Source organism: Petaurus breviceps, unplaced genomic scaffold, assembly GCF_028583685.1.
Source record: "Petaurus breviceps papuanus isolate PSGF00001 unplaced genomic scaffold, PetGlider_PUasm1.0 229, whole genome shotgun sequence".
NCBI lineage: Eukaryota > Metazoa > Chordata > Mammalia > Diprotodontia > Petauridae > Petaurus > Petaurus breviceps.
Genome location: NW_027185903.1, coordinates 35,901,227 through 35,913,304, shown reverse-complemented (window position 1 = coordinate 35,913,304; position 12,078 = coordinate 35,901,227). Strand labels below are relative to the sequence as shown.

The window sequence follows — 12,078 nt, the reverse complement described above, 5'->3', positions numbered from 1 at the left end:
TAGGTTCTTGCCCCTTAAGCTTACTATCTGTTGCCATGGGCTGGTCAGTCAGTAAACCCTTATTAAGCACCTACTGTGTGCCAGGTCCTGTGCAAAGCACTGGGGATACAGAGAAAGGCACAAGATAGTCCCTGCTCTTGAGCTGATGACTAAATAAGGGAGACAACGTACACATAACTGTACAGATGAACTGTATGGGAGGGGAAGGGAACGAGCATTTATTAGTAGCCTGCTGTGTGCCAGGCATTGTGAGAAGAGCTTTACAGAGATCTCATTCTCAGAACAATGCTGTGAATTAAGTGCTATTGAGGTGAGGAAGATGAGGCAGACCATATATTAAGTGACTTGTCCAGAGTCACACAGCTATTAAGTATCCAAAGTTACATTTGAACTCAGGTTTTTCTGACTCCAGGCCAAGTGCTCTATCCACTGTGTCACCTAGCCATGTATAGGATATATTGGAAATAATTAACAAAGAGGAGGCAATAGGATTAAGAAAGATTAGGAAAGGTTTCTTGTAGAAGGTGAGATTTTAGCTGGGACTTGAAGGAAGCCAGGAGGTAGAAATGTGGATAGAAAGCCTTCTAGGCATGGAGTGAGGAGTAGGGGGGACCACACAGTGTAAATGCCTGGAGTGTGGCAATGGAGGGTCTTGTTTGAGGAATAACAAGGAGAGGCCAGTGTCACTGGATTGTATAGTATATGAAATGCAGGAAACCTGGAAAGATGGGGGGGGGGTTTCAAATGACAAACAGGCTTTTATATTTGATCCTGGAGGTCATGAGGGTCCACTATAGTATTGAATAGGCTTTAGGAAGATCACTTTGATTGCTGAGTAGAAGATGGACTGAAATGGGGAGAAACTTGTGGTAGGTAGACCAACCAGCAAACTATTGCAGTAGTCCGAGCTTGAGGTGATTCAGGTCTATATACCATCATGGTGGTGTCAGTATCAGAGGAAAGGAGGTATATGTAAGAAATGTTATGAAGGTAAAATCAACAGGACCACCTGGTAACAGATTGGATATGGAGAGATGAGAGTGAGGAGTGAGGGGTGAATGGGAGAATAGTGGTGTCTTTGACAGTAATAGAGAAGTGTGGAAGAGGGGAGGATTTTGAGGAAAAGAGAATTTAATTCCCTTTGGATATGTTGAGTTTAAGATGTCTGCAGGACATCAAGTTTGAGATGTACAATAAGCAGTTAAAGATGTGAGACTGGAGATTGGCAGAGAAGTTAGGGCTGGATGATGAGTAGATTTTAGAATCATCAGCATAGAGATGCTAATTGAGTCCATGGGAACTGATGAGGTCACCATCATAGTTTAAAGGGAAAAGAGGGCCCTGTGGGACACCTATTATTAGTAGGAATGAACGAAGATCCAACAAAGGAGGTTGAGGAGGAGGAGTCAGTTGGATGAAGTAGGCCACAGTAAGTGACTCAGAAACCTAGAGAAAAGATAGTAACTAGAAGAGAGTGATCAACAAAGTAAAAGATTATAGAAAGGTCAAGAAGGATGAGGATTGAGCAAAGACCAGTAGTTTTGGCAGTTAAGAGGTTCATGGGAACTTTGGAGAATGAGTTTTCTGTTGAATGACAAGGTTGGAAGCAAGATTGCAGAGTTGAGAGGAAAGAAGCTGAGGTACTGCCATAGAGTACCTTCTGGAGGAGTTTAGCCACAAAAGGTAGGAGAGTTATGGATGGCCATAGTTAATGAGGATAATTGGCGACTTCCTCATTCTCAAACAAAACACTCCATCTCCATGAAACCATAATGCTCTCTCCCTCTTCATCTCTGTCTCCCCTGGTTTCCTTCAGAGTTCAACTAAAATTCCTTCTTCTACAGGAAACCTTTCCCAATCCTTAATTCTAGTGTCTTCCCTCTGTTAATTATTTCCTGTTTATCCTGTATATAACTTGTTTGTGAATTTTTGTTTGCTTGTCTCACCTATTGGATTGTGAGTGCATTGAGGACGGGGGTTGTCTTTGGTCTTTCTTTGTATCCCTAGCACTTAGCATTAGCACAGTGCCCTGACAGTAGCTGTTTTAAGAGTAGTAGTGGTGAGTGAAGTTAATTAGGGTGGTGTAAAAAGATTGCTTTGTAGCAGTGAGGGCCTAATTGAGGTAATTACATAAATTTGTAATGGATGCAGTCAGTATGGTTTCATGTTTTCTCCATCTGTGTCTTAGCATGAGTGTAGGAATGAAGGCAGCTGGTGATGGGAATGCTTAACGTTGAGGCTTGGTAGGGCAAGATTGTTCAGGAAAGAGGGTAAGGAATTGGAGGACATTGTAGAGTTGAAGTTGTTTTTAAGGAGTCTAGATGGGGAAAGGGGAAAACTGGAATTGGAGATCACTGCATATACTAAGAATAGCATTTGGGGTTGTAAAGCTGAGAGTTGGAATGACAATAGATTGTGATCAGATAAGATGGAAGTGGTGCATTTATATGAAGTAGGTCATATGAAATGAGTGATATGAAGAATTGTGAAATTAAGTGTGTTGGAGGGTCTATTAGTATATATTTTGAAGTCCTTTAATATAGGGAGTAATATTATTGGGTAGCTGTGAGATACAGATTTGATTAATGTATGTGTTTTGCAAATTTTAAAGTACTGTATAAATGTCATTTGAGGTCTATAGGAGGTAGTAAATGGAAGGCAGACATTGGAGTAAGGAAGGAAGACCTAGATTTGAGTCCTGTCACCACCAGGACCTTTTCTCTTTTGCCTGCTTTTGGCTCCTTCCTCAGCCTCAGACCTTCTGGGACATGTGGTGTGGAAGATAGGGACAAGAAAGATTTGGAGTTGGAGTTCTCTTCTCCCACTCCCCTTCTTACTCTCCACCCCTCTCTCCCTGTTGCCTAGAATCTAATTGCTATTTACTTGTAAGACTTGGATGGATAAAAGGCAGTCTCTTACTAGATTTCATTCTGGTAAGACCACTATGCCTTTGTAATGGGAATGTAAATTTTGAAGATCTTCCCTGCCCCTAGGCACCTGGAGCCTGGGGTGGGAAGCTTGTTTTTCAGTAGATACTTTTTGATTGGCCAGAGTGGGTCAATAAGGTTGTTACATTCTCTGAGCCAGGAGAAGGCTATATAAGCCCTGATGTGTAGCTTTGTTTTGGGGCTCACTTTGAGAAGTGTTCTGTGATTTGATCAGATGAAACTCTGGGAAGCCGTTGTTGAGAGTCCCCCGGCATTTGGTATGGATGTAATGGTTGGACAGTTTGGAAATCTGTCTACTTGATTTGTTTCTATCTTCAGAATTCTGAAGTTCGGGGTGCTGACCTTTTTCCCCTGAAGTAGGTAAATGATACATGTTTGACTGATTAAAGTAAGCTTGTTAACCCATTTTGAGTTGCTTTCCTTTAGCAAAGCAGATCTAAGAACCTGTGTGAGCAGCCACCCTGAGGACGCTTGGGGTGCTAGCTGCTACAGCCTTATAATTTGCCTTATTTCACCTCCTATGATCCTTCCATCCAACCTCTATGCTCGAATGTCTCCTTTCTCCTCCCCTCCCCCCCCCCCCCCCCCCCCCCCCCCAACTTGCGCTGAGCTGTCTATTTTTGCCCTTCGCTCTTAAGAGTTTATTTTACTTTGTTTCATTTCATGTTTTGTGTCATTTGAAGGGAACTTTTTGGAGAGTAGAGGCTCTTTAGGTTGTTTTTTCTGTTTGTATACTTAGCACTGCCTTAGTGCTTAGCACTTAATATGTGTTTGGTTCCTAGCACTTAGCAAAGTGCTTAATAAATGCTTTTTCATTCATCCTTTGTTTATTCAGTAAACTTGGGCAAGTCATTTAACCCTGAGGTAGCTCTCTACCTGAGTTAAATTGCTAATTTGCTTTTGTGGAAGAAGTTTCTGTATTTCCAATTCCCCACACCAATGAATTTAAGGGCTCCTTTCCCCAAAAGTAGATTATTAAAGTTCTTCGCCAGTACCTCTCTATTCCTCTTTCCCTAGAACAAAGAGATGTATTTAATCATTTGTCCTGGGGAAAAAGTGTATTTACTATTAGAATAGTTTTTACTTAAAAAAATCCATAATTTTCTTTATACAGCAAACAGATTTTTGGAGTAACCAATTAATATTGTTACTAGTTAGTTAAATCCTGTAGATCCTGAGAGTTTATTTACATTATTCAATAAATATCTTGATGTTGTTTCTGAAATACTTCCAAGATGTACTTTAAGTATGACTTGGGTAAAGGAGAGTGTAAAAGTACGATTTTGACTAAGATCTATGAAGCTAAAGCATAATTTTTTCCTTTTCTAAATGGCAGGGGCTTGCCATGAGGTGTTGAAACCTTGTTTCACTGAGTCGGAGAGACTGGACCTAAATGGCGCAGCATGACTTTGCTCCAGCCTGGCTTAATTTTCCTACTCCACCATCGTCAACAAAGGTATTCTTTCCTTTATCCCTTCTTTAGACACATATTTAAAAAGATGACTGCTACAAGGTTTAAACAGTCCTTTATGAGAAAATCTTAAATATCATACCCAATCATTATAAATTTAATTTATTGGTTTCCTTATTACAGAGCCAGCTTTTTGGAAATCTTAAAATATTTAATCTTTGGAATCCAACTTTTTTTCCCCCACTAATAACTAAAATTTGGTAGATTTATTTGTTTTGAAAGGCAGACTTTACATAAAAATCAAGTTATTCAGCTCTAGTAGGATATGTCTTTGCTAAAGTATTTGAGCCAAATCAAAATGCTGGAAATTTTCAAGTTTAGATTTTAAACACTTTGATTGTAGAGACTGTTTCAATTTTGTCTTTGTATCCCTAGTGCCTAGCACAGTGTGGTGCATGGTAGATTCTTAATAAATGCTTATAGATTGAGTGAGTGACCCTTAGTCTTGATCACAAAAGGATATGGGTAGACTCTTAACATTGTGTTTAAAATTTAGTGTAGATCTGTGAAAGACTAATGACCACTTCTTGGGAGTTAGGAAGATGGGGAGGCCACTGGAGTTTGAGAATGGATTAATGGTGACATGATCAAACCTATACTTTAGGAAGGTCAATGAAAGCTGAATAGCATGGGGAGAAAATTGAGGCAGGCAGACACACCAGCAGTCTGTTGCAGGAGTCCAACAGTGAGGTAATGGAGGCCATACTAAGGTGGAGGCTGTATCAGAGGGGAGAAGGGAGCATATATTAGAGATGCTACAAAGATAGAGTTGACAGGATTTGGCAACAGATTGGACATGAGGAGAGATTGAGGAGGCTAGGATCATACCTTGGTTTTAAATCTAGTTGACTGGGAAGTGTGGTGGGAAGTTAGGTGGAGAGGGTAGTTTGGAGTGGGGTGGGGGACAGCAGTTCATTTGAGTTTAAGATGTCTATGAGGCATCCTTAGAAACTCATGAGATCACAAAGTAAAATAGTATAGAGGAAGAAAAAACGTTATGTAGTATCTGAAGATGTAGAGAGGTCAAGAAAGATGAAGATTGAGAAAAATTTCCTTAGAATCTAGCAGTTAAATCATTGGTCACTTTGGAGAGAAAGGTTTCAATTTTTAGGTCTTAACATAACTGCTTGAGAAATTTAAAAAATTTGAAAGATTGACTCCCATACTACCATTACTAAAATTTGACATTGTTTATATGTTCTAGACTGAAACACATTTTCTCAGATGTGATCATTTTGTAATCTCAAGAACCAAGTCTGACTTAATAGGCTACCAGTCAGGGGTGGGGAACCTGCAGCCTTGAGGCCACATATGACCTTGTAGGTTTTGGGGTATGACCTTTTGTCTGAGTCCAGGTATTACAGAACAAATCATTTTATTAAGGGGATTTCTTCTGTGAAGTTTGGATTCTGTCAAAGGGCTACCCTTAAAGACCTAGAGTGCGCCTATGTGACCTTGAGGCCTCAGTCCTCCACCCATGGCTACTTTCTACAGCTGGTGCTCTTCTTCATAGCTGTTTAATAATTATCATCATTAGTGTAGTGAGAATAGTAGATATAAATATATTAGTCTGTATGTGAGAGAATGGAGTAAATTATCTCTTTCCCTTATCCCCTTTAGTTTTCATTTGGATATTTACTCTAGATGAGAAGATGATTGAGTCAGTTCTCCAGCTCTTCATCCCATCCATTCATCCAGTCTATTCCTTTTAGTTGCCTATATAATACCATGGATACTAAAGTCTTATCTAAAAAATTTGATAAAAATGATTTTTCTTTCTTTTTGACTAAACAAATTCTAGAGCTAGATGTTCTATGTTTTTGCAGAAGCTTTCAATTTCATCTTCTATCCACATAGTCTGCTTATTTTCTAATTTTTTGGGCATAATATTTTAAATATTCAGATTAAGTTTCCATTTGAATTTGTTGTGGAATATGGTATTGATATAAGCCAGGGGTGGGGAACCTGTGGCCTTCTAGGGCCCTGAGTGTGGCCTTTTGACTGACTTTATTAAGGGGATTTATTCTATGAAGTTCAGATTTGGTCAAAGGGCCACACTTCAGGACCTAGTGGGTCACATGTGGTCTTGAGGCCACAGGTGCCCCACCCCCGAATTCTAAGCCTAATTTTTGGCAGATTTCTTTTCAGTTTTCTTTCCTAGCAGCTCTTTATCAATTAGGGAGTTCTCTCCTAAGTAATTTATATTTTCTAGTTTATTAATCACTGGGTTATTGAATTTGGTCTCATTTTTATATTTTTTTTTATTTCTCCATTGGCTAGCCTGTACCACCTGTACTTAAAACTTTGGGAAACATGTATTGAATACTGTATAGAGAGCTAGTACTCTGCACACTGATGATAAGGCCTATCTTTTAATTTGTCTTATTATAGAAGTGCAAAACTTTGTGCATACATCTATAGGTTTACGTAAATAAGGACACCCTAGGGTAGAGGGAGTGACTAGGAATGAGCAGGGTAACAGTGAAAGCTTGAAAACATGAATTTTGAACCAATCTTTGAAAGAAAAGATAGTACAAAGGCTGGAGAAGTAGATTGGAGATAATATTAAATGAGGGGAATGAATAGATTTCAGACTAAATGGATAGTAGAGATACAACTGGTATCTGAATTCATTCATTTTTTTGTAGATCCCCATTTAACTCAGACCTTGATTTTAGTAGTAGATGTCTGTACTGTTAGACTATTATATATAACTTTCCTTTGCTACATTATTTGCATCTATTCTCATGAGGCAAATACTGGTTTTAGAAGTGAACATTTATAGTAGCATGCTGTTTAGTCAGTAATCAATAAACATTTATTAAGTGCTACCTCTGGGCATGCAAATGTGAAAAAAGATAGTCCCCTACCTTCAAGAAGCTTGCAGTCTAAAGGGCGAAGACAATAAACAAAAGGAAGCTGAAAAGGAAGGTGAGGGAGAAGGTGTTCCACATTGCATAGGGTGTGGTAGTGAAGTAGAGCACCCAAAACTGATGAGATCTTGAGGATGATGAGGTTTTCTCAATAATGAGCTTCCTGGGGCAAGGTAGAAAAGTCAGATGAAGTACCAAAGTAGTATAGCTGGGTGAGAAATGAGGAAGGAACCTTGAAAGCAATGCATGATTTCCTCAATGTAGTCCAGCTAATTTCTACCTTCTATTCAATTCTGCTCTCTGAAATAATTACAAATATTTCTTAAGAGAGAAAAGACTAGTGCTAGATGCATTTACTATGCTATCATATTGTTTAATTATAGAACCTATAGTTTAATAACTGGGAATCTTTCAGGTTTAGTAATGTAATGTAATGCACAAAAAGATTCTTTATCAAATCCAAACCTGAGTATGGTACCAAGATAGGAATCATGCTTTGATACTTTGACTCCTAAATTCCAGCTATGTAATCTCTATAGATTTGATAAAGCTGATCTTTTGAGAAATAATTTACTTATTTATAATCCTCATCTTTTTAAGGTTTAAAATAGAGTCTGATCCATTTTCTAATCACTTTTTGGCTTTATCTTTAGTTATTCACACAACCACCCAGATTTTTATAACTGCTTAAGACCAGAATAGATTACTTCAAGGTTATTGTCTACAGGTAAAATTTCCTGATATTGGCTTTAGCAGCTTTTATTTTATGTTATTTTAAAATTTAGTATTTTATTTTCCCCCAAATTACATGTAAAAACAATTTTCTCTTACTAGCTTTTAAAATTGAGTTCCAAATTTTTTCCCACACTTTCCGCATCCCTCATTGAGAAGTCAAGCAATTAGGACCTGAGTTCAAATCTGGCCTCAGACATTTAACACAAAACTAGCTGTGTGACCTTGGGCAAGTCACTTAACCACAATTGCCCAGCCTTCCCCCCCTCTAAAAAGCAAAACAAAAACAAAAAAAAAAGAGTCTGCTTAGATATGTATCTAGATTTTATTAGTTCTTTCTCAGGAGATGGATAACACTTTCCATCATAAGTTCTTTAGTTCTTATGAGTTGCAAGTACCATCCTCCTATGTAAGAATGTAAACAGTTTAACTTTATTAAGTCCCTTTATCAAGAATGTTTGAAAATCCTCTGTTTCATTGAATGTTCATTCTTCCCTCTGAAGGATTATGAACGATCATACTCAGTTTGACTGCTTCCAGTAGGGGTGGGGTTGGGTGTACTATCCCAGACTTAAGCGGTTTTGTATCAGCTGCTTGAACCCCCACAGTCTGTGGGCTCAGAGCTCCAGAAGCAGCTGCCACTGCTGGTGCTGCTGCTATTACAGCCACCAACCTTGCTGCCCCGGGGCTGGGGCTGAATCCAAATCCCAGCCGGACCTTGCTACTCTTTCTCCCAGGTCCAGTAGAATTTTCTCACTAACCTTTTATGTTGTCTTTGGAGTTTGTGGGTTGAGAAGATTGGAAACCGCCTCAGCTGCTAGTGAGACCTGCTTTGGCCCTGTCTGTGTTGGTGCAGCCCATACTGGACTGTGCTCCACTCCTAGCCCTGTGCTTTTTGTCCACTTCCCAGGTTGTCTTTTGGGTTGGAGATTTGCTTAATGCTCTCATTTTGTGGGTTGTGTAGCTCTAGAATTTGTTTAGAGTCATTTTTTACAGGTGTTTGGAGAAGTTTGTGGGGAGCTTAAGTGAGTCCCTACTCTCACTCTGCCGTCTTTGCCCCCAGGTTGTTTTTTTTTTTTTTAACCTCCTTTTCCATTTGGCCAGTTCTGTTTTTAAGGAATTCCTTTCTTCAGTGAATTTTTGTACTTGTTTTTCCATTTGACTAATTTTGCTTTTTAAGGAGTTCTCTTCAGCGAATCTTTGTGCTTTTTCTATTTGGCCAATTTTGCCTTTCAAGGCATTTTTCTTCTTTGGATTTTTGTATTTCTTTCACCATTTGGCCTAGTCTGTTTTTTAAGGGGTTATTTCCCTCAGTATTTTTTTTTTGCCTCCTTTACTAAGTTGTTTACTCATTTTTCATGATTTTGTTGCATCACTCTAATTTCTCTTCCCAATTTTTCCTCTACCTCTTACTTGATTTTTAAAATACTTTTTGAACTCTTCCATGGCCTGAGACATATTATTCTTTGAGGCTTTGGATGGAGTTTTGACTTTACTATCTTTCTGAGTGTGTGTTTTGTTCTTTCTTGTCACCATAGTAACTTACTGTAGTCAGAATTTTTTTCTGTTTGCTCATTTTTCTAGTATGTTTCTTGACTTTTAGCTGTTTGCTAAATGAGGTTCTGCTTCCAGGGTGGAGGGTGCACAGTTCCAGACTTCAGGGATTTTGTGCAGCTGTTTTCAGAGCTAGTTCTGGGAATCTGTAAGTTTTCAGTTTTTCCAAGGTAGTATGATCTAAAGAGAGGTGTGTTTACTGCTCTGCTGGCTGTTCTTTGGTCAGTGAGAGACCACAAGCACTATTTTTTGGCCTGGAATTGTGATGAGGGTCCCCCTTCCACTGTGTCCACAAGCTCTGCTGTGCTAGTTTTCCTCCTTACCCTGGGACTGCCACCCATGTCTGAGACCTGTTCCAAGTATGGATAAAGAAACAAGGTCCTGCCCCCCAGTTCCAACAAAGAGACCTCTTTAATCTCCTTCTGACCAGTTGTTAACCCTGTTACTATCTGTGAAGTGAGAGCTCTGGAAGTAGCTGCTGCTGCTGCTCCTGCTACTGATCTAGTCACTCCTAAGTCTTACAGCAGCCTTTAATATACCTAAGTTTTCCAGAGGTAATTGGAAAATCCAGAAGATCACAGCTTTTTACAGATTATATGATTTTAATTATAGTTATTCTGAATCTGAATCACATTTTTAGTGCCAGGTTTGCTCCTCTCAACACTTTTTCCAGTTTGCTTTCTGATGTCTAATTTTTAATGCTCTCCTTTGACATAATTGCAAAGGTGAACTTGCTGTAAAAAAAAGAACCATATTTACATAATACATTCCACAACCAATGGTTTTTGTATTATTCTTTAACCTAGATTTTTTTCCTTGTGTCAGTGTCTATTAGCACACTTCCCAGAAGAAAGAAGTTAGTTTAGATTATAAACATTATGGATTATATTTGACTCCCGGTTGGAATGGTTGTTGTCCTTTGTTCTTGAAGAGGATCAAAGGGACATCAGTATGTAGAGTCAAGTTACAATGAGTTTGAATGGTTATTAGACCAGTATGAATTTGGAATGCTCTACTACAGGTTGGACACACATAGTCCATATGAACATTTGGGGTGAATTCTCTAATTTGCACATCTTGCATATATTTTGAGCTATTTCAATTCTGCTTTGCTCATAGAGCCTTGCATCTTCTCTGATGAGTGCATGCCATGCTGGGAAGTCCTATGCCGGTGTCTTTCATGTCATGCAATCAATTCCAAAGTTCTTAAGAGAGAACTTGAGAGTGTGCTTGTATTGCTTTTTCTGACCACCATATGAATACTTGTCTTATTTGAGTTTTCTATAGGATAGTCTTTTTTGGCAAGCATATGTTTGACATTCGAACAATGGCTAGCCCATCGGGATTGCACTCTGTGTAGTAGAGTTTGAATGCTTGGCAGTTCAAGAAAGAAGCACAGTGTCTGGTACCTTCCAGATAATCTTCACAATCTTCCTAAGACAGTTCAAATGGAAGTGATTGAGTTTCCTGGCATGGCTCTGGTAGACTGTCCTGGTTTCACAGGCACACAGCAATGAGGTCAGCACGATGACGACTCTGTAGACCTTCAGCTTGGTAGTCAGTTCCACACTTTCCTTCAGAACCTCCTAAACACTCAGCTCACTCTGGCATTGTGTGTGTCAACTTCAATTTTCATTGTGTACATCCCTGGAAGTTATAGTGCAAAGGTAAGTGAACTTACCCACAGCATTCAAAATTTTTCCATTTGGTGCTGGCTGATGGAGCACCTATCTTTTCTTGGTGTTAATTGTTAGGCCAAAATTAACACAAGCAGTGAAATGATCCATACTTTGTTGCATCTCAGTCTTCAATGGCTGCATTGAATTATCCGCAAATAGAAGATCATGCACCAAGACTCCCTGCACTTTTTAGTTTTGGTTTTGTAGCCTTTGCAAGTTGAAGAATTTGCCATCAGTACAGTAGCTGACGTTGATGCTGTGTTTGTTCTTATTGAAGGCATTTGAAAACATGACTGAAAACATCATACTAAAACAAACATGGAAGCAAGCACACAGGCTTGTTTCACTCCATTGGGAACTGGGAAAGCACGAGAGCATCTTCCATTATCCAGAACCCTGGGCAAGCATGCTGTCATGAAATTGACATACAATACAGATGAGCTTCTCCAAGCACAAAATTTTGACACTTTTTTCCATAATCCCTCATGACCAACAGTGTCAGAGGCCTTGGTCAGATCTACAAACAGACCTCTGTTCTGCTCCTGGCATTTCTCCAGGAGTTTTCATGCAGCAAACACCATATCAGCCATTCCTCAGACCTTTCTGAAACCACACTGGCTCTCAGGTAGATGATCACCTTCCAGGTGAAGGATCAACCTATTAAGGAGGATTCTAGCAAGGATCTTGTCAGCAGTGACTAAGAGAGAGATACCCCCACCCCGTGATTGTCATAGGACAGTCTGTTTCCCTTACTTTATGCTTTAGTAACTTCTGATTTACATCATTCGTTTCCGCCAGATTTTGAGTTACAAATTTTCTCC

The 12,078-nt window shown here is 39.2% G+C and overlaps 1 protein-coding gene across 1 annotated transcript in view; it reads left to right on the top strand.

Annotated features, from left to right (window-relative positions):
• GPBP1 (GC-rich promoter binding protein 1) overlaps positions 1-12,078 on the top strand; it is a 141,907-nt gene that overhangs the window by 41,456 nt on the left and 88,373 nt on the right. The window contains exon 3 of the mRNA XM_069096461.1: positions 4,285-4,404. Within this exon, the coding sequence (XP_068952562.1) occupies positions 4,342-4,404 (63 nt within the window). The 5' untranslated portion in view covers positions 4,285-4,341. The remainder of the gene's footprint in view (positions 1-4,284; positions 4,405-12,078) is intronic.